We start from the raw sequence: 22216 nt of genomic DNA, 5'->3' as shown, positions 1-22216 counted from the left end.
AAAGCGTCAATGTGTCCTGCGATCCACCTCGTTCAGCAGTCTCTCACCCTTCTCAAGCCGCGCCAAGTTCTCCGCGAAGATCTTCAGCGCATCATCCATGTACTCCTTATATGCCCACGCCATGTGCGACGTGAGCGTCACGTTCGGCAGTCGCCACAGTTCGTTCTCCGCCGGTAGAGGTTCCGGGTCCGCCACATCAAGCGCGGCACCCGCCAGTCGACCATCCTTCAGCGCGGCGATCATCTCATCCTGTACGACGATTTTCCCGCGCGATACGTTCAACAGGAACGGTTTCTTTTGCTGTCCGAGTAGATCAAACTCCTCCCTGCCGAGGGAGTGCATTGTTGTTTCCGTCAGGGGGGCAAAGATGGCTAGGTAGTCGAGATCGGCTCCAAGGAACTTGTGCAGATTCGCTTTCGTGTCGCCCGAGTGCCATTCAGAGGGCAGCACACCCTCCCGGTCGCCCATCGCGGCGTCGTCCGAGCCAGGAAGAACGAGGCCTGTGTGACGCCGGCTTTCAGGTGTCGATAGAGGCTCGGCAGCACAGGCGATGATTTGCATTCCCATCGCGTGAAGGATTCTTGCGACTTTCGACGGTTCAGTGAGATATTTCGAGACGAGGAGAGAACAAAAAAAGAGAAAGGGGAAGGACAAAATTCGCGATTGAATTTACTCACCTTGTCTGCCGATCGCTCCATAACCCATAATGCCGACTCTTGCTCCCTCGAGCACTGTTTGGAACGGCCACTCATCGGCCTCTATCCAGTGCTTTTTCTTCTCCAGGACTTGCAGTGCCTTGGGGTAGCTGTGTGCGAAGGAGAGGATCTGAAGGACGGAATGCTGCGCTATCGCACGAGCTGCGACGCCAGAAGACGAGGCTGCAGGGATGGAAGGATCTGAAAACACGGGTGTGTTGAGCATGTGGTCATGGCCACTGCTAAGCAGTTGAATGAATTTGAGGTTTGGCATTTGTGAGAGGCTTCTAGGAGAGTGACCGAATGTGAGGAGGATGGTAGCCCTGCGCCAGTCCTCTTTACAAGTTATGAGTTAACACTGGCTCCTCTTTTCATACTTCTACGATGGACGGACTCCGAGATTAGAGAAGGAATAAACCATTGACTTACCATCTGGTATTTGTCCATCGTCAACGTGAAACTTATCTTGCATAGTATGCCATAGGAACTTGACGTGTGGGAAGCGGTTCTGAAAACGGGCGATGGCTGCCTTCGGCTCAGAGAAGTAATACACAGGAGCTAGAACTACTTCTTCTTGCGCAGCCCGGCCGCCAGAATTAGAATCGTGAGCGTCGATGTTCTTGAGTAACATGTTGAAGGCTAATGAGAAGCTGCTGGGTGTGTTGATTCGGCTAGCCAGGGCAGAAATTCAATACGTCGAACTTAAGAACTGCATACCACATCGGATCTAAGGAGACGACATCTTATATAGAATCTCTGACACGCCATATCTCTATCTGACCGACCCATCGAGCGGCATATGGGTGTACCGTCATAATCTAAGTCGGCTCGCGATCCGACGAGACGTTTGCCCCTTTCTAGCCTACGAGCCACTCTTGATCGCTATCAGCCCTGTGCAAATCATTATTACCCATAGGCTGAAACGCCAAAACGCCACCAGACTAGGACACAACAAGTAATCATTAATGACATAGCGTCGACTTCGCGCTTCTAGAAGGCTTCTAGGTCGATGATAATTGGCATCGGTGTTGGTGGTGCCCCCTGCCCGCCGAGCCTCAAAGAACCGGCGGCCGCCGAGGGATGCATACATGCGGAATTCACACATACACCGTTCATGACAAACGGCGGGTAGATGGCGGGCTGGCTGCAGCAATTGGTAATTTTGCAACATGGGAGAAGACTACGATAGAACTTGCCTCATAATACCTTTCTGGGGTAAAAAAAAATCAATCATGATCAGGCACAAATGAACGTGCGATCTGTGGTATGCTGATTCTAGCAGTGCCACTTCTTACAGGAGGACCCGCCGTGTCCCGTCGACAACCGAGAGGGCGGAAAGGCCGCGCTGATTCAGCCCAGCCCTTCGACGGCGATGAGAGCCGCCGAATGAACAGGCACGAGGAGATAGCGACAACGACCGCTGCCAGGAGAGGAAGTTGAGAACGCGCAGTGATGACAGTGAGTTCCGGCGAATGGGTCTCTTCGGAGACAAAAATCAGGAGATTTATTTAGATCCTTGCTCTTCAAGAATGCATCGTGATCGCGTCCTGCTATCGCCGAATCTACGTCTCTCTGTCTGAGCCGAGAGATTTGAAAGTGTAGCCATCTGTGAAGCGGCCTTCCCCTACCTCTTAGGTGGTACCCCATGTCACAACTCTCCGATGCGCTCTGTCAGCTGCTACACGAGTCTATAGTGCCGAGTCCTCTGTCATCTTAAGAGTGAGTGCATGCATGTATTGTGACCTTTTGTCTTGCTCTCCAAGCCTTGTCTATTGTCATCATCCAAACGCCGCCTCAAAACTCTAGTTTGTCCCATTCGCCTTCTGCTCCTTCGACATCTTATCGTGCTCGTCAATGTCGGTCGCCTCCCAGGGGTAGCAGATCCAGACATCGCCGACGGTCCGGGCGGCCATGTAGCGGCCCTCGTTGATCATGTCGTTCGGCAGGGTTCCCTTCTTGGTCTTATCCTTGTTCTGTACGACCGGCCATGTGTCAGCGACCAATCGACCTCATGCAGTCTACCCAACACGGATGGCCAAGGTATAGCCACGTCCCGAGGCGGTAGGTGGGTAGCTAGGTGTCTAGAGGATCGTGTATACTCACATGTAGGACGAAGATGCTAAACTCTGTCTTCTCGGACTCGCTCTTGCCAAGCTTGACACGGGCGGCCTCGACGTCCTTCTCGAGCTCCTTGACGGCGTACTCGAGGGTGGTGCGGGTGTCGTCGACCTCGTCGACGATGAGGATGCGCTTGCCGATGAGGTTGCTCATCTCGCCGAGGCTGCTGAGGTCGAGCCACTGGGTGCGGGTGACCTTTGTGCCGGGCTCCTCGACCTGGTCGTCGGTGCTGAGCGTCTCGTACAGCGACAGGCCAATGGCCTGGATGGGGATGTTCGGCGAGCCGGGCTTCTTGAGGAACGAACGCAGGATGCGCGCGGGTACGTAGCCGCCGCCGCCGATGGCGATCATCAGCGTGGGCTTGAACTTCTCGAGGATGGGAGGGGCGGCCTCCTGGCACAGCTTGTGGACCTGGCGATGGGCATTGCGAGTTTAGCAGCGGCTCTCGTCAAACGTTTTCTTCGTGTATATGCATGTTGCGTATGATATAGAAAATAGGAGACAGGACGACGGTGTCCCTGGTATTGTCCTTGTTGTTGTTTGTTGATGTTGGTCCTACGCTGCGGGGTACACAGGCAACACTCATCGTCGCGGGGTTGCTGAGACAAGCAAACGCCAGAGTCAAGGCTCGAGGCAGGGATGATGACTTACATCGTTGTACGTCACGTAGATCTTGGTCACCATCTTGGCGGTTGTCTGAGGAGAGGCACTTCGGGTATGAGATCTCGAAAAGAGGCGCACGGAGAGGAGAGGGACACAAAGGAGCAAAGGGAAAGGGAGAGCAGCAGGGCACGATGCCTGGGATGACCGAATTACAAGTTCACCGAGGAATTTTTTTTTTTTCTGAAGCTGTCTCGAGGCTCTCGGCAGCCCCGCCAAAAGAAAAAAGCCCATCCCACCCCGCAGTTCAGTTCAGTTCAGTGCAGCCTAACGGAAGGAAGGCAGGCACGCTAAAACCTTATCGGATTCGGCCGCTACCCGCCATCTGCAGGCGAACCCTAACCCTGGGCTTTTCAAGATGGACAGTCCGATAGACCCAATGATGCCATCCGCTAAAACCACCGGCAATGCATCCAACCGGCCACTCGGTATGACTAACTTCTCTAAAAGGATCTTTCCCCATCGAGAAATCGAGGAGATTTATGTGATGTTATTGGCAATGGGCTATAAGTAAAGAGCCCTTCTCTCCAATGACCGGTACACATAACAGTACAAGTCAAATGGTTTCCCTGAAGCGTTAGAAGGGACTCTGAGGCTCTTGCTTGGAAAAGTTGAAACACAATTCATGAACCTTCTTCGGTTTCTAGACAACACCCAAGCTACAAGTCCTCAGAAAACAACAACCCCACGGTATAATGGCATCGTCAGTTCAGGAGACTCCAGAGGACCTCAAAGCGAGGCTGAAGGCATCGTATGATGCTATTGCCCCCGAATACAATGCGTGGACTGTCAAGAACTCGGAGTTTCGAGTCGTCTATCTCGACAAACTCTTGCCGCTCCTCCCTAAGGAAAACGCTACCGTGCTTGAGTTAGGATGTGGAGCTGGGGTTCCTGTGATAGAGAGGCTTCTTGCGACTCCCGGCATCGCCGCCGTGACCGCCAATGATCTGTCCAGCGCCCAGATCGCATTGGGCAAGGAGAAATTGGGTACGGATCGAATTACATGGGTTGAATGCGACATGATGTCTCTTGACTTTCCGGCAGCCTCCTTCGAAGCTGTGTTGGGTTTCTACAGCGTGATTCATCTTCCACGCGAAGAGCAGACTCAGCTGCTTGCGAAGATCGTCGAATGGTTGAAGCCAGGCGGTCATATCCTCATCAACTTTTCGGCCGAAGCCATGGACGCAGCCATCAATGAGAAGTGGCTGCATGAGAAGGGCTGGATGTTCTGGTCTGGCTGGGGAGCCGACACAAGTCTTGAGCAGGTGCGGAAGGCCGGGCTCGAGGTTGTTGTCGGCGAGGTAACCAAAGACCATGTCGATGCCTCATTTCTCTGGGTCATTGCTAAGAAGTCAGTTGTATGAACTATGATTAAAGGCTGGTTGAAGTTGGCCCCATTGAGGTGCTATGAGATTCACGGCCGCTCTTCACATAGTCAGCAAGCTTTATCGAAACCTTCAAGCAATCTTCCCACAAACCTACCTCTCCAAATTGATATTTCATCCTCTCTTGTGAACCTGACTGAACCAGATCGTTGCCTGGTCTAAGGCTGTGGTAAGGAGGTGAAGTACCCGGGCGGTGGTATTTGGAGGCAAAACAGCCCGCTTCTTTCATGGATCATTATCCAATTTCAAAACAAAAGAGCCAGTCCCCTCTCTTTCCTTCCTTTTCAATTTCCAGGATTATTTCACCACTTCCTTGAAGACAAGACTTTCGACGCGTCGACATTCGAGTCCTTCGCCAAGTTCGTTTGCATCATCTACTCGGCAAATTGGCGAGCTTTGTATCGGTCTACAGCCCTGCAGTCAGTTCAGTTAAGTCATCTTCAATTACAAATATTCATCACCGTCGGCTCGTGATTCCGACGTGAGTATGCATCTATTTTCTTCTCAGGTTATATTGATATGGTATCTAACGCCCTCAGCCAACTCACTCACCATCTCTCAACTTCTCACCTTCTCTTGAAAACGCCAAGATGTGCGGAATTCTTCGTCTCAACTGGGTCTGCGAGAATCAGAGCTGCCGCCGCCTCATCGAGTCGGTCGTGTTGTACATGGTCTGTGACGAGGCTATCGAGATCCGCAAGTGCCCGCACCTTTATCCCAACAAGGTGGCTGGCATGGACATCAACAAATGCAACCTCACGCCTCACGGCCTGTGTGGCACAGACAACCACTCCTACGGCACTCACTGGATCCACGAGACTCAGTGCCGAATCTGCATCGAGCAGGCGGCTCAGGACAACAATGCGCGCCTGAAGCTCGAGCGGGAGTCGATCAAGAAACGCCTGGAGCTCGCCCATCCTGCTCGCCACTATCTGGCCAGCATGTACAGCAACCACCCCCTCGACCCTCTCTGCCTCATGCCCGTCTATGACAGCACTTGGAAGCCTGGCAATCGCTGGGCTCCTCGGGATTGAGCGCTGGCCTTCATCTGCTTGTTAACATCAGGGAGGATGGCCCGCAGGGCATCATCTAGCTGCTAGCATGGACTGTTGAAAGGGAGGGACGGAACGAAGTCTGCATTTCACAATAGCTCAAGATCAGTTGCAATCGAAACTGAACAAACAATGACTCTGATAGCTTCAGTCTTTCTTTGAATGGTAGTGAAACCTAAGTGACATGAAACATCCCCCAGCATAAAGTAAGCACAGTTTCCGACTCTCCTCGATCATTTAAAGACACTGTGAGTACCAAGCGTTGGAGTATTTGCATGTTCCCTGAGAACAGCAAGTTGCACCAGTCCAACCCGATCCACCGCATTGACCATACAAAGCGGAGCAGCTCCCGGATGGCGATGTGTTGCCAGGAGTAGACGCCGTCGTTGTGGTTGTGCTGCCTCCACCCCCTGAGCTGCTGAGCTTACTGTTGACGAAGTTCAGTGCAGCTTGACCATACTCAGTACCGTAACCCTGATGAGTGTTTGCATCACTGCCAGTGCAGCAGTAGGGATCTGCAGCATCACAGTATGACTGAATCTTGCTTGCGGATGGGCAGCTGAATCCTGAAGGACGAGGATCGAACTGTAACTACATGTCAACTCGTTTCCTAAAGGCCAAAGGGACTGATGTATGACTTACTCCTTGCGCTTTGCACGTTCCAACATTGTATGGAAGCCCAACGATGAACCGAGGATCACCCATAAAGATCGCCGCCTTAATCATATTGACGGCAGCAGCAGAGATGGGAACCGCCGTGTTGGAGTAACCTGCACCAGTGTCTCCACCACCACAAAGAGCATCGTCCATAATCTGGCCTCCCTGTGATGGAAGGTCAGCATTGAATGCGCGAAGATCCATGGATTACTGAACTTACCTGCGAGTAGCCCACAAGCACAAGTTGCGTGTTGGGACATCTGCTATTGAAGCTATTCACCGCCGACGCCACAGCGGTAATACCCGTATTTGCAGAGTTGGCATAGCTAATGCTGCCACAAGAGCTCTGGCCTCCACAGGCAGGATAGGTGATGGACTCCGACGTAGCTCCTGGATGAGAATTGAGGATTAGGTTGACGACGGTGATTGATGATCCGTATCCGGGAGATGCTGTTGTCTCTCTGGCACCAAAGACGTGAATGTCAGGGCATGACTGGCGTTCATCAAGCTCGACGGGCGACGCGCCGCTCAGGAGCGAATGGGCTAGAAGGAGGAACGCGGTTTTTGGGCTCGGCCACATATTCAATGGTTCGGCGTGTTGAAAAGACTTATGTTATTTGTTTGCTCTGGAGATAAGCAGACGTGAGAGAAAAGAATCTGACTTGTGTTATATACCCCCAGTGCTTTGAACTGTAAATTGATGTCACCCTTCAATGTCAAATCTTCTGACTTCCTCAAAGCCCACTATCCTTGCGGAATTGCACTCCGGTTACATTCCACTCCTCCGTGATCTAGGACGGCCGGGTTCACATTCAACTGGCCTGCCTCCTATCCCAAGCCACGTCCTCAGCCTGCTGAACCGGGTAAAGTCAAAGTTCTCAACATCACGAAGTCACCAGTGCGAGACATGAGGAGTGACATCGGTCTTTAGTAGATCGTTGAATTCATGGTTATTGTTCTACTTGGTGGAATCTCAGTGCCTGAACCCTGCAAATTCTTGGTATTGTACCACGTATAGCCGGCTGTCGTCTGGACCTTGCCACCTAGTCCAAGTCATGGAGGCTCGGAGAGGCAGCATTCAATGCTTGAATCTGACGTCTGTGCGGTCCAAAAACCGGGTAGCGTATCATTTCGATAGACTTTGCAGTTCCTAGTGCCCGGTACGCCTCAATGCGGGGAGACCAGCGGTGGCACAGATGCGGGACCGGATTCAGGCTGAATGCAACCCCTGGCCTTATTGATATTTTGGGTCTTTCATAGCTTCCGAATGCTGGTTTTGGATTCTGGTAGCTTGTGTATCATCTCCGGACTTTTCTCACCCTCGTGATTGCCTAGCCTGCGCTAGATTATGGAAACCGTGCACTAGGAGCATTGTCATGATCATATTCTTGCGAGTCTCAGGCAAGTTCCGTCCACATCTCCAATACAGTTTCTTTGTCTTTTCTCGTTTCCCAATGTTTCTGCGTAGTTCACGTTATGTCATAGTCCTCTTCTCTCAAACCCAAAAAAATTGTCTAATGAATTGATTACTCCATTATCTCATTTACAACCATCTCCAAGTGCCAAGGTGAGAGATCATCTTCCCTCCGTTCTCCTCGATTGTAGCCTTGTTCACTACTCCCAATACCAACTTGGCGGACTCTTCAGGAGTAATAGGCCCCTTAAAGTCTGGCTCAGCATAGTTCTTCATTATAGCACCCATCGCTTCGAAATCTGCAAAGAACTTTGGGGTTTCTTTCCTCCAGTTAGATTGAAAGACTTAATTATCAGAGCAATGGCAGACAAACTTTCAAATGAATCATATCCCCCAGTCTCAACTAAGCCGGGTGATATAGCCATGATCAAGATGCCCTCACTTTTGTACTGGACGTGATATTTGGCAACTGCCATGTTAAGTGCAGCTTTAGAGACGGCGTATGGTGTTTGCATTTTAACATTCTCCTCCACAACAAAGTTCGGATCACCCATTCCTGAAGATACCACAAGAATCTTTTTGAGGCCTCCGCGCTTGATCAGAGGAACAAATAAGTTGATCAGATGAATGTTGCCGATGACATTGACATTGAAATGATATGACATGTCTGCATCGAACCTTGCTCGATCTTCCGCAATACTGCTTTTGATTAGTTCTCTATTGGGACAAGTCAGATGCTCAAAATGGTACTACTCCTCATCGATAAATTTGAAGTCCAAATTTCCAGCAGCAGCATTAGCTATGAGAACATCCAGGCCGCCACCAGTCGTAGCTGATACATATTTTGCGGCAGACTTTGGTGTGGTTAGTATGAAACAAACTTCTCAGTGACTTAGCAACTTACTTCCAAGGAGGCAAGATCGCTCAGGTCACCATGAATAATGTGGATATTCTTTCTTTCCGGCCACTGCTTTGTTACCTTCTCCTGGGCAGCCTGAACACTTCGTACCAGGCCAAATACGACATTCGTGGGATCCGCAGATAGTTGATCAATCAACGCAAACTATATTGGAAGGAATTAGTTACATGTAGGTTGTCAATCCGGTCGAGATACGAGAGCAACATACTCCGATGCCTCGGTTTGCGCCTGTCACCGCGTAAGAAGGCATTTGATGACAAGTGACAAAGTTTTTTTTTTGTTAATTCCGGAGCGACGATGCCTAATTCTTGATTTTTTTTATATTTTTGGTTTTTTTTGGAAAGCTCAATAATATATTTCATTACAATTCGAACTTACGCCCTCTTGAAATATATAGACATTTTCTCATCTGCCCTCATGAACCATTGTATAAGCATCACGACTGCACTCGAGCCTAGAACCGTTATAAACGAGTAACTTTCTGCGAGATTGATCAGCCGGCAACCGTAGCTCCCGTCGTGTCAACTGTAGAGTATCTACAAGACCGGTGATGTGGGTTCACCTCGGAAATATGATGGCTGATGATTAAGCAGGGAAACCACCACGGCGACCGACGGGGGCGAGAATATCCAAGGTCTGGCCGGAGGTACTGGCTCGCGTGCGCTGATTGGTCGACAGTGTAAGACCTCGCGCATTCTTGCCATTCTTCCTAGAATGAGTGGAGAAGCCAGGCTTTGTCATCGCTGCTTAGCCAATAGCCTACTGGCGATTGGTACTTTTATCACACAAGCCCTGCACTCGGCTCCTAGCAAAGTTGCCTATTTTCTGGCGAGGCAAGATATTGCACTTTCTTGCCTCACCTTTGCTTCATTCGGGATCCAGTTGTGTCCAGTATCTCCACGTCTAGTAGTGAAATCCTTGAAATCCTTGATACCACCAGCCCAGCTGCCGTCCTGTACGAGACCGGATTTGGTAACATGGCAACTTTGAGTGAGAGGAAGGGATGTCGGACTTGTAAAGGTACCCAAGCCGGCATTACATACTGGAAGGTGCCAATTGACTGACTACGCTGTCATTTTGCTACAACAGATCGCCGAATCAAATGTGATCGAAACGGTCCCATCTGCAATAATTGCCGTCGGTCGCAGCGCAAGTGTGTGCGTGAGTCGTTTAGATTATCATGGCCCAAGAAGCAGGACCGGCGCCGTCTCATGGTAGCACCTGCGTCTGCACGATTATCTCAGGCATCGAGATTCGCGAAAGCACATTTCTTGAATGTGTCCACTTGGCACATGGAAGCGTACCGCTCCTTGCTGGATATAACATCGTCAGGTGAGCAGCCTTACAGGAGCGCAGCTCTTGTCCCATGCATTGTACTAAGAGGACAATTGCTCGATATTAGGGTTGATTAACTATCGCACTACACCGCAACTCGGTCAAATACCCTACCATCCTTCTTCTCTCCCCCCCATCCTATATGACGTTCAAGATGGACCAAAAGTCCTATCATATTGTAAGCTGTAGCCAGTCTAACTCATTTGTGCTCAGTAGTAAAATCTGACTCAATTTGCTTAGTTTACGCAGTCGTTTCCCCGACATTGCCAAGTTTCGATGGCAGAGCGAACCATCTCCGAGACCTTATGATGAAGCTGGCCCTTACCGATGACAGTCCTTCATCGCGAGCCGTTCTGTACTCGCTCCTGTCTTTAGCATGCATTAACCGTTGCAAGAGTCATCCGGAAAAAGCAATCGAGTTGAAATCATCCGCACTGAGCGCTCTCCAGCAATGTGCGAGCAGAGGAAACTTCACAAATGCAAGGGCCATGCAACACATGGCAGCGGCCGTTCTGCTTTGCCGAGTGGAGGTGCGACTTTCTCCTAAACAATCCTATACCAGGCTTTGGCAGCTTAGATTAACGTCATTCCTATAGGTAGCACTTGCGGTCAACGCCACCACCCTTTGGTGTCTCTTTGTCTGCGGCATCAATACTCTGTTAATGAGTACATATGAAGGAAAGAAACCGGAATTAGATCCAGACATCCGACTACTCTATCGATGTGTGCACTATCATAATGGCATGTCCTGCTTCAGCTTGATTCACTGGAAAAGACCAAGATCACTACTAGAAAGCACCCAGGTAGAGTTCAAAGGCAAGATCGTCAATTTTAAATGTCGTGGGGTATTTACCGTGAGTTCCGAAACATTAAATATGCTAGTGTACACAGAATGACTAATTTACCTACTTCATGTAGTTACCTCATTTCAATGGCTGTGTGACAGAGGAGGTTCAGCTGCTGACCGATGTGATCGATATGGCTAAAGAACCTGAAGAACAAGGTTACCATTCAGAACGCCACCAGAAGACATTAGCTGCCCTCGAGGCCCGAATTTCAACGGCCTATATGAATGCTGAGAACGATGCTCGTGCAGTACCCTCTCACCCGCGCGACGAAGAAGCCATCAATGTGGTAATACAAAGAAGACTATTCCTTGGCGCAATCTGGATCTACTTCATGCGCATGGCTCGACATCTGTCAGGAGTGTCCACGATTGTGACGTCAATCTTGGCAGACGTCTTCGACGACAAGGTCATGGGCCTTAGCGCCTTGAAGAGGGGCAACTTGCCGTTCGCGCTCTTTGTGCTTGGTATTGAAGCTACCACGGAAGTAAGGAGGAGGCAAGTCTTGGATCTGATAGATCGCGTGACGGGCACCGCGAAAGAACTCGTTCATGGCTTGCACAGCGACCTCATCTTATCCATGTCGCCGAGCACCCTGATCCAAGTGACTGACATGCTGAAGACGGCGTGGGCATTTGACGACCTTCATGTTGGAAACGATGCCGAGCGATACCTGGATTACAGGCACAAATTGCACTTGGTCTTCACAGCCTCGGAAGTATTACCAGCACTAGTCTGAACGAGGATTCGCATTACTCGATGCGAGCGCAATTGAATAAACTTCCAAACAAATGGCCGAAGGTATTGGGTCAGGTCATAATGGATCACAGAAGAGGTGGGCTCGGATCCGGTTCTGGACTGCTGTAACCGTATCGGAGCTGATAGCTTTATCCAGAGCCTAGCATTCTTGGCCACTGGAAAGAGTAATGTCCGAGCATGATATATGAATCTTCAAGATTACAGTAGAGCTCCATGACTGAAATATTTTACTCAGTATCGGCCCATCCTTGGTTTCCATGGCGAGGAAACGGCCACGTAGGGCCACTGTATTTATGACCGATTCCGGGTCCCATTCAGCGAGCTGCTTATTGTATCTGGTCATCCCTGCAGTGCGGCCGCACCGAGGGGATTGTGCATGCCGACCACTTGGTATTAATAAGCGATGGCCTCGGCAGTTCGAAGAGTGCTGAGCGCTAATGCACAGTAGTCGTAACCGGGCATTGATAACTTACATGGGTACCACCATTGGTTTTCTCAACCAATTATGTCATTGCAATAAACCTAATGTAGGGAGCAACCCGGGAATATAGGCGATGGTTGAGGCTTCAAATCGCGAGATCCCCGGAGCAAGATGACTACCCCTGATCCTAGCTGGCCAATGGCTGTTGACTCTGTCACCACCTCTTGCTTCTTTGGGTGATTCCAATGGCCAATACAACCTTTCATGCCCCACAATCATAAAAGATGATGTGGAATCTGGTTGTACTGATGGCACAAACATGGTAAAATGTTTTAATAGCATGTCGTGCAATGGAGCGTGTCATCGGATCAAAGCGGTCAACGATCAGTCACATGAAAAATTGTAAGACTCAGTGGCAATAAAAGATGTCCTATTTAGGAGGCCTTGCCCGTCACTTGAGTAAGCAGCTGCATCGGATTTCAGATTCTTCTCACGTAGTAGACAAAATGGAATTACTTGGACTGTTCAGACAACCCACGGAGAACCTGGCATTGAGCTGCCTGATAGCCACCGGGTTTGCTGTGTCGTCTCACCTCCTTTACTATATTCACGATAACAAAGTGCCTCGAACTGTCGGAATTTTGGTATTTCATGTGGTATCTGGATCCTTGCTCCTGATAGGGTCCGTCATAGGATGGGGCTTGGCTAAAGGCGTTGTACATACCTTGGCCATAGCTACCTCATACTTGGTAACACTTTACTCTAGTATTATCATCTACCGCATCTTCTTTCACCCCCTTCGCCACTTCCCGGGCCCATTCCCAGCAAAGATCTCCAAACTCTACAATGTTTGGATCGCGAAGCATTTACATATCCATCAGACTAAATGGGTCGAAAGATATGGGAGCTCCATCATTCGAATAGGTATTCAGCTCCACTGACGGAATGTTTAATCGCTTGCTTACTCAAGATTTAGCACCAAATGAGCTCTTATTAGTATCCATAGATGCCCAGCAGAAGATCCACGGAGCACAAGCAAAGACAAGCAAAAAGAACACATTTTATGACTTCGTGAACTACCATGGAGCCCAAAATCTCGACTCGATTTTAAATAGGGAAGAGCACCGATGGCGTCGTCAAGTCTGGGACCGAGCAATGAATGGCAAAGGTATTTGATCAGCTTGATGTTTAGAGCCAAGAATCAATCTGATTACGTTTGAAGCGCTGCAGAAATATGAGATAGATGCTCGCGAAATATGCCACAGCTGGCTGGACAAGATAAGATCAATTGGCAGCGATCCCATCGATACATCTCATTACTCCCTACTTATCCCTTTTGACAACATGGGGAAAGTGGGATACTCCACCGATTTTGGAACCATCAAGTCTGGAAATGCTGATCGAATGCTTCATTTGATTGAAGTGTCATTTGCAGCCATTGGAAATATTGGGCAGTTGACTTGGCCGATCGCATTATCCAAGGACCTTGACTTAAGCGCCGAGCAGAGAGAGTTCGAAGGACTTGCATGCCGTATAGCTGATGAACGAGAAAAGGTTACTTGGCTTAATCTTGTAATCGATTTGAAGCTAATGTTCAACGTAGAATGACAGCGAGGATAAGGAGGATATCATGAAATATTTTCTCGAGGATTACAAGGCTGAAAAGCCCCAGGCTTTCATCAACCGGGACGTTTTATACTCAGACTCCCAGGCAATCATGATTGGTGGGACCGATACTATAGCCGCAGCTCTGGCCCATTGTTTTTACTATCTTGCTAAAGACGAATCATTAAGAGCACGTTTACGAGAAGAGTTGGCCACCATATTCGGCAAAACGATTCCGGCGGAATTTACACAAAATGACGCAAGTGCTTTGCCACTCCTTAATTCTATCATTGATGAGACCATGCGGATGTACAATTCAGTATGCAACAATGGCGCGAGAAGCACTCCTCCAGAAGGCATTATTGTGGACGGGCAGTACATCCCTGGGAACATTACTGTTTTTGTTGGCATACATGCAATGCATAGAAGTAAGCCTTGTTGTTTGCAATATCAAAGAAGGATGCTGACAATAAATGCGTGTCAAGGCCCCAAATATTTCAAACAGCCCAACGAATTCATCCCAGAACGGTGGACAACAAGACCAGACTTGGTGATTGACAAACGAGCCTTTCATCCGTTTTTAATAGGTGAGTCACCATTTATCTCATCATCGGAGGGTTGCTCCCTAAGATTCATGGCCTAGGTCCCTTTAATTGTGTCGGAAGACGGTTAGCTCTCACGGTACTTCGACTTGTGCTTGCTTATACAGTCTGGTATTACGACTTTGAATTTGCCCCAGGAGAAGACGGCAGAAGAATATTCACTGAATCGAGTAATCAGTTGATTCTTAAAGCTGGAAAACTTGAATGTATTTTCAAGAAAGTGGAACGTGAGATGTAGTTATAAAGGTATCGATTGTTTGCAACATACTCGCTGTAAACTTTTTGAAGGCATTGTCCAGTTCAGGTAAAGAGTGTATGCGTAGCTCCATTGACACATTATGACGACATGAAATGTATGTAACAAGTCTTCTTAAAGACTCCTACATTAAGGTCTCATAGAAACGATAGAGATTTCTAATGGCGCTTCACCCCTCGATTCCCTCCAACGGTTGGTTGAGGTGACTAACTCATGACAGTCTCCCACAGCCCATCCCCACTTCCTCAAAAACCCAGGGGTCGCCTCCCAGCTATCTATTCTGTACGGTTCTCCCCATACAACAAGACCCGCTGATGTATCGGTGGTCTGATTCTCATCAATGAGTCTTTGTTTAACTATGCCTTCATTGACTCTAGTCGATCTTGAGGTTACTGGCTTCGACGAGAAAATGTGTAGGTTGATTAACTCTCCAACTAAGTCTTTGATGAAATCTGAATGGCCAAACTCAGATTCCCGCTCGATTAAACTGTCTCTCATTGTTGGAAAGGGAAGAAGGTTAATCCATGTTGAATGAACAACATTCATTTGGATTGACGTTGGCATGAGGCAGCCAGGAAGATGTGGTGCCACTGGCAAAATAACCGAATAGCTGGGAAATACCGTGGGGTCGGCTGGTGTTTGTAGGTTAGCTGTGTGGTATTGAACTGCCAAACATTCAAGCATTGCTTTATTCTTGGCAAGCGCTCTAAAGACATTGTACTTGATAAGATGAAGTAAGTGATCAGCTGGTAAAGGAAACCATGTTGTCATCAATGATGTATCCAAAGGGTTTGAAGCAACGTGACGTTCGTTTTCTGAGACCGCACCGCGGTTGGTCATCTGCGGTGCGAAATACTCCTCTTCGTCGAGTCGCCACCGATCAATTTGATATCGGCAATGCTTGGCCTTGACCGCGGAAGCCCTGAGAGCCTCTTTGTCTTGGTTACGGAGTCCTAACAAGAACGATTAGTTCATCAATGAGACCAACAGAAGATGGAAGCAGGAGGCACCGACGGAAAGACCTCTGATTCAATCGATTCTGTATGCGCTTTCGCTGCCTTCTTTCATCGCCAGCCGTGGGGGATTCACTGGAAATTGATCTCAATGGTGACGCGTACTTCATGCTTCTGGCTGGAAGCAAATATCAGTGGTGGGCGCAAATTCAGGGAATATAGATTGATGAGTTCGGCTTCCTAGGACCAGATAAATCAAGACTGAACATGAGGCTCGTGGTTGAGCTCGTGAGCATCAGAAAGAGCAATTTACTTTCGCATTACTAAAAAAGACAGAGAGCGACTGTCGAGAGTCATGCCTCAACTTCACGCTAGGCCATAAAAGGTAAAAATGTAATCCAACCACACTAATACGCAACGGCTACTAGTACCCCTATCGATTCCGTTATAAATAAGAGTGCAAGAGACATTGCCAACGAAGTTGATTTGTAAAGTCCATTCCAAGACTGGAAAAAGAAAACGTCAAGGGATTGAGACAGGTGTTAACAAATTCTCAATTCCTAGATGGCTTCTATACTTGATTTTGCCTTTCGCAATTGGCAAATTTCATTCTCGCCTCAGCCTCCCAAAGACCCAAATGCCCTGAGATTTGGCATCCTTGGGGCCGCCAATGTCGTGTAAGTTACACACTCACAATCTGTCTCAGATGCTAATCTGCATGCATGTAGGCCAACAGCTTTGATACAACCTTCCAAATCGCACCCAGAAGTGTTTATCCAAGCTGTACCGGCTCGAGACAAGGGTAAGGCAGAAGCGTAGGCCAAAAAGCACGGGATACCCCACATTTTCTGCAATAAAGCCCGTCATTTGTTGGGCACAAACTCTGGGAAGTTCCTAAACCACGTATCTCCAGCTATGCTCAGCGAACCATCAATCGATGCTATCTATATCGCGTTACCATCCGGTCTACACTACGAGTGGGTTTTGAAAGCCCTCGCCAAGGGAAAGCATGTCCTCTTAGAAAAGCCTGCAGTAGTCAACGCGATAGAGGTTGAAGCATTATTTCGGTCTCCGTTACTGCAGAAGCCCAACGCTTCAGTGCTGTTAGAGGCTATTCACTATCGATTTCAGCCAACGTGGCAAGCTTTTCCTTGGTCGAGCGTCCTAACCTAGAGCTTATTACCTCTGTCGCAAAGCTGCCTTCTTACATGATCCCTCAGAGCGGAATTCGTTTTGATTATAATTTGGGAGGTGGCAACATGCTTGATCTCGGCACACACGTGATGTATGTCCTACGGCAAGTCACGGGTGCCGAGCCCGAAGAATGTACTAAATGTACTGTTCGACTTCCTCCACCCCCATACGACTTGTGCGATGAAGCTGCTGAGGCAACCTTCCGCTGTGGTGTCGTTGGCGAAGTATGTATGGATCTGCGGGCAAGCGTATTCACTTTGCCCACCTTCAAGGTCACAGTCGTTTACGAAGAGATCCCAGTAGAGGATAGCAAGCCTCGACCGGGAGAGAAGAAGTTCCAAACCCGCAGGCTCACGTTGAATAACTTTCTCGTAGCAGCTGTCTATCATTGTATCCAAATTGAAGATGTGTTCATCGTCAGGAACACCGAGAGTGGTGATATCGTGAAGCGATGGACAAGAAAGGAGTCTCGGAAAGTATTCACATTCAAGGACGCTGGTATTGATCAGCCAAGCGAGCCTTCCTGGACATCTTACGGTCATCAACTAGAGCAATTCGTCAACCATATTCGTGGCAGAGCAGGTTCAGGGTTATGGTCAGCAGCAACGATAGCCTCGCGCAGGCGAACATGATCGATATGGCATACAGCAAGTCAGGTCTGCCATTGAGGCCCACAAGCAAGTTTCAGCTGGAAAATTTGACGTCAAATTAGGGTGAAGGAGAGCTCTGACTGGGTCAACGCTTTATAAAGTGGCTAGCAGCTATATATACTACATTTCACTAGAGACATTGGAGCACCAATTTCAGACTTCTTAGAAGTGAATCTGAGCGTTAAAACTGTTGCCTCGATGCGAATCTAGGCTTTAAGAATAGCGTGCATGGGGCAAGAACTACATATTTGTGCATCTGATTTATAATCCAGTGCAAAGGCCCGTAGAGCAATCAAGACCTATATAATCTTCCCAATATTGAGAATGCAGAGATTCAAGTACATTTTAGTCTGAGTTCAAACAGCCGGATATTTCAAGAAGATTCTGCATTTTCTTTTATTAATATCCCATTACTTTCAACATTGGCCCATCTCCTAGTAATTTCGAACAAGAAATGATTCACTTCAATACTCATCTCAGCAGGAAATGAATAGCAGAACGCGTCACATCATTCGTTTGTGAGCAAGCTCTCGGATCGCGTGATCGTCGAACACAAAAATGCCCTTGTGTATGGTGCTGGTTAGTCGCAGGCTTGGAAGATGGCAAAGCCTAGTTGTTTGGCCACCATGACTCGCTCAGACATTGGCACTTTCTTGGCGACTCACTCTACCACTTGCGTCATGCAAGTATGTACTCTCAAACATTATCACCTTATAGCTTGCATAGATTACATCCTGATTCCAGAATGAGAGCTTTTCATTCCCATTCTACTGACACAAGAAACCGGGGATACTGGCAGTCACAAGAATTTGACGACGTGAAGGAAAACGAATACAGCAGGTGACAAGAATTTAGTAGCAGAATCGCGCGGTTAAGACCGCCAAGTAGTGCACTGCCACTAGACCCCCGCTCCTGGGCAAGATACTGAACACATTGTTACCGGTGATAAGACCGCCGAGATCTTGGCTCGCAGCTCCGGAATTCTGTTACAGGCCAGTCACCGCCCCGGCCAAGCCGCAGATGACCGCTTGCAGATAAGCGCAGCTGGTACATCTTGCGTCACGACATTGAGGCGGGGTATTATAAGAAGAGGGGCCGTACCGCACCGGATACGTGGCCCGGTCTGTTCACAACGATTGCACACTTGCGGCAACTCCATATTGAATGGGCAACGAAGACGAATCTACGGTCGAGGGCCAAACGGAGCCTCCTATATGTGGCCTCAAGAGTCCCCCCACTACGCTTGAGGTGGAATCCGAGAAAGCATCAACTTTGCGATTGAGTGTTGCTTTTGCCCCGGAGTCAGCCCATACATTTCCTGCCAGCGACATCTGTGCATTTCTCAATACCGATATCAAGTATGTTGTATTCTGCTGTAGTTCGCTAGGATGGCCCATTACTAAACCCTACATCACAGAGATGGCCTCTCCAACATCGAAGCTACAAATCGCCTCCAGAAGGATGGACCGAATAAGGTGGAGGGAGCTAAAGGCGTATCGCTTTGGACGATTCTCTTGAGACAGGTCTCGAATAGCTTGACGCTTGTAAGTGAAGTGAAGATTCAACCTCGTGTACGTGAATCTGATTTGTAGGTTCTTGTTATCACGGCAATATTGTCGTTCGCCATAAACGATCACATCGAAGGCGCAATCATATGCGCTGTGATCCTCCTCAACATTGTTGTGGGATTCATCCAAGACTATCGCGCGGAACAAACCATTCAGGCACTTTATGCTCTGTCTGCCCCTACGTGCAAAGTCATCAGAGATAGTCGAACCGAGACCATCAAAGCGGAAAGCCTTGTTGTTGGTGACATTGTTATGCTGGGGGTCGGCGATGTAATCCCGGCCGATCTACGCTTAGCCGACAGCATCAATATGTCTACAGATGAGGCGCTCCTGACTGGCGAGTCTCTCCCCGTGAGTAAGCATTCAGAGCGCATCCTGCACGAGCAAGATGTGCCCCTCGGAGACCGCACCAACATGGTCTACTCGGCCAGCACAGTAACCCGAGGACGAGCGACTGGCATTGTCACAGCTACAGCCATGGCTACCGAGGTTGGCAAGATTGCACATCTCTTAAGGCAAGCCAAGAGGAGCGGTGAAGGCAAAACAGGATTTGCTAAGTTTGTCTTCCACTTCAAAGAGAAGGTTCGGGTTCTCCTCGGTCTTGACGGCACTCCCCTCCAGATTTCTCTAAGCAAGTTCGCTTTGCTGCTCTTTGCGCTTGCCATTACACTTGCGATCATTGTTTTCTCGGTCAGTCGTTTTAGGGTCAATGACGAGGTCCTTATTTATGGCATTTGCGTTGCAGTGGCCGTTATTCCTGAGTCCTTGATTGCGGTCTTGACTATTGCGACGGCATTAGGGACTAAAGCCATGGCCAGGGGAAACGTCATTGTGCGAAAATTGGCGGCTCTTGAAGCAGTTGGCGGTGTCACGAACATCTGCTCTGACAAAACTGGCACTCTAACCCAAGGAAAGATGATCGCTAAAAAGGTGTGGCTCTGCGATGGGACCGAGGTCTCAGTGCATAACTCAACGCATCCATTCGATCCTACTAGCGGCACAATACACTGGAATGGAGAACCACTGTCGAGTAATAGAAAAGCTCAGTTGGAGTCAAACTTTGCTGTGGAGTCCCCAACTTTCAAAGTCTTCCTGGAAACCATCGCGCTTTGCAACAATGCGGCCGTCGCTCAAGATGAAAGAGGTGCCTGGAGTGGACTTGGTGAACCGACAGAAATTGCCCTGCAGGTATTCTCTACACGCTTTGGAATGGGAAAACTGGACTTGCTCAATACTGAGGACATTCACCTGGTATCGGAGTTCCCATTTGATTCGTCATGCAAGAGAATGACAGTGGTTTATGGTGGACAGAGCAGTTCGCAACTTTCGGCATATACGAAAGGCGCCATCGAAGCTATCCTACCATTCCTCAATGTCTCAGACGAGAAGCGAACTGAGATTAATTTGAGAGCAGACCGACTTGCCGCTGAAGGATTGAGAGTTCTTTGCGTGGCAAGACGCTCAGCAACCTCGGACCGGCTGGACGAGCGAGACAAGGCCGAACGCGACCTTGACTTTGTTGGCCTCGCCGGCCTTTACGATCCACCACGCGTTGAAAGCGCGCCTGCTGTACAGAAATGCCAACTGGCTGGTATCACTGTCCATATGCTTACAGGAGACCATGTCAAGACAGCAACGGCTATCGCTAAGGAGGTCGGTATTCTGAAGGGAGACATAGCTTCGACGCAAGGCAGCACTGCTATCATGCAAGCTAGTGCTTTCGACGCTCTCACAAACGCCGAGATTGACGCCATGGAATACCTACCTCTAGTTTTAGCTCGATGCAGTCCTTCGACCAAGGTTCGCATGGTCGAGGCCATGCACCGCAGAAGAGCTTTCTGTGTCATGACAGGTGATGGTGTAAACGACTCACCAGCCCTGAAGAAGTCCGATGTTGGTATTGCAATGGGTCTTAATGGCAGTGATGTGGCAAAAGAGGCCGCAGATATGGTCCTCACTGACGACAACTTCGCCTCGATAGTCACCGCTGTCGAGGAAGGAAGGAGACTGTTCGACAATATCCAGAAGGTAAAGGCGCAGTGCTATCAGTGCCTCGTTGTGCTGAGCATATTGAAGCGGTAGTAATCATCACATCCTGCTAACACGTATCCGTATAGTTTCTTCTACACCTCCTCATTTCGAACATCGCGCAAGTCATCCTCCTCCTGGTTGGCTTGGCATTCAAGGACCACTCTGGCGCTTCTGTGTTTCCGTTGTCGCCTATCGAGATTCTTTGGGCTAATCTAGTAACATCTTCGTTCCTGGCGCTTGGATTGGGTCTAGAAGATGCACAGCCTGATGTTATGCGACGCCCTCCCCATGACCTCCGGGTTGGTGTGTTCACACGTGAACTAATCACAGACAAGTTTGTCTACGGTACTGCTATGGGTTGTTTGTGCCTGGCTACGTTTACGAGTGTCGTGTACGGCGTATCCGGACCCGAATTTCTCGGTGATGACTGCAACGAGGGGTGGAATGATTCCTGCCGAATCGTCTTCCGTGCTCGGGCGGCTACATACGCCACTCTTACCTTCTTGTTGTTGATCACAGCATGGGAATGCAAGCATTTCACCCGCTCGTTGTTCAACATGCACCCTGAAGCATACCGTGGCCCTTTCTCGGTGTTCCGAACTGTATGGCAAAATAAGTTCCTCTTCGGTGCGCAGACCGCCGGTTTCATCATCGTCTTTCCAGTCGTGTACTTGCCGTTCGTGGACCACGAAGTCTTTAAACACGGAGGAATCGGCTGGGAGTGGGGTCTTGTGGCTGGTTCAGTGGTCGTGTACGTTGCCATCGTCGAGATGTGGAAAGCCATCAAGCGCCACTACGGAATCGGAGCCGCGAAAATTGTCGGTGACGATAATGGGAGCGTTGTCTAACCTTCGTCATCTCGGCGTCTCGTCTCGGCAAGAACCCGAGACTGTTGCACGGCGTACTGTACCACGTGTTCTGCTGACCCGGGTACTGAGCTTGCATGCTAAATTGAATAGCAAGCTTTCGGCTTAGCTTTGAAGCGTCGTCTCTGATGTCGTTTTAACATTTTCTTTCTGCTCTCATCGGCGCCCATAGGTTGTATAATCTTGGGCAATTTGCTATCTCTGGCTAACATTGCAGGATTGCCAGACCTG

At 49.1% G+C, this 22216-nt stretch overlaps 6 protein-coding genes across 6 annotated transcripts; 3 read left to right on the top strand and 3 right to left on the bottom strand.

The window, feature by feature from the left end:
• Nucleotides 1-6: 6 nt before the first annotated feature.
• On the bottom strand, nucleotides 7-969 carry UCRPA7_5212 (putative dehydrogenase protein; the record flags this gene model as incomplete). The annotated part of the gene is made up of 2 exons (XM_007917759.1): nucleotides 7-500; nucleotides 678-969. The coding sequence occupies 2 exons, from the start codon at nucleotides 967-969 to the stop codon at nucleotides 7-9; spliced, it is 786 nt and encodes a 261-aa protein (XP_007915950.1).
• Nucleotides 970-2497: 1528 nt separating this feature from the next.
• Nucleotides 2498-3497, bottom strand: UCRPA7_5211 (putative hypoxanthine guanine phosphoribosyltransferase protein; the record flags this gene model as incomplete). Its single annotated transcript, XM_007917758.1, has 3 exons — nucleotides 2498-2668; nucleotides 2799-3224; nucleotides 3465-3497. 3 exons carry the CDS (start codon nucleotides 3495-3497, stop codon nucleotides 2498-2500), a joined length of 630 nt encoding a protein of 209 aa, XP_007915949.1.
• A 671-nt stretch (nucleotides 3498-4168) lies between these two features.
• Nucleotides 4169-4837, top strand: UCRPA7_5210 (putative methyltransferase protein; the record flags this gene model as incomplete). Its single annotated transcript, XM_007917757.1, has 1 exon — nucleotides 4169-4837. The coding sequence occupies one exon, from the start codon at nucleotides 4169-4171 to the stop codon at nucleotides 4835-4837; it is 669 nt and encodes a 222-aa protein (XP_007915948.1).
• A 611-nt stretch (nucleotides 4838-5448) lies between these two features.
• On the top strand, nucleotides 5449-5892 carry UCRPA7_5209 (hypothetical protein; the record flags this gene model as incomplete). Its single annotated transcript, XM_007917756.1, has 1 exon — nucleotides 5449-5892. One exon carries the CDS (start codon nucleotides 5449-5451, stop codon nucleotides 5890-5892), a length of 444 nt encoding a protein of 147 aa, XP_007915947.1.
• A 2838-nt stretch (nucleotides 5893-8730) lies between these two features.
• UCRPA7_5208 (putative short chain dehydrogenase protein) lies at nucleotides 8731-9150 on the bottom strand (the record flags this gene model as incomplete). The annotated part of the gene is made up of 3 exons (XM_007917755.1): nucleotides 8731-8835; nucleotides 8886-9044; nucleotides 9109-9150. The coding sequence occupies 3 exons, from the start codon at nucleotides 9148-9150 to the stop codon at nucleotides 8731-8733; spliced, it is 306 nt and encodes a 101-aa protein (XP_007915946.1).
• A 9534-nt stretch (nucleotides 9151-18684) lies between these two features.
• UCRPA7_5207 (putative potassium sodium efflux p-type atpase protein) lies at nucleotides 18685-21967 on the top strand (the record flags this gene model as incomplete). The annotated part of the gene is made up of 5 exons (XM_007917754.1): nucleotides 18685-18878; nucleotides 18938-19064; nucleotides 19113-20018; nucleotides 20136-21116; nucleotides 21206-21967. The coding sequence occupies 5 exons, from the start codon at nucleotides 18685-18687 to the stop codon at nucleotides 21965-21967; spliced, it is 2970 nt and encodes a 989-aa protein (XP_007915945.1).
• Nucleotides 21968-22216: the final 249 nt, after the last annotated feature.

The sequence above is a fragment of the Phaeoacremonium minimum genome, assembly GCF_000392275.1.
Source record: "Phaeoacremonium minimum UCRPA7 unplaced genomic scaffold PA7_03_scaffold_408, whole genome shotgun sequence".
NCBI lineage: Eukaryota > Fungi > Ascomycota > Sordariomycetes > Togniniales > Togniniaceae > Phaeoacremonium > Phaeoacremonium minimum.
The sequence above is the reverse complement of the archived record's forward strand: the minus strand, read 5'-3'. Positions and strand labels throughout refer to the sequence as shown.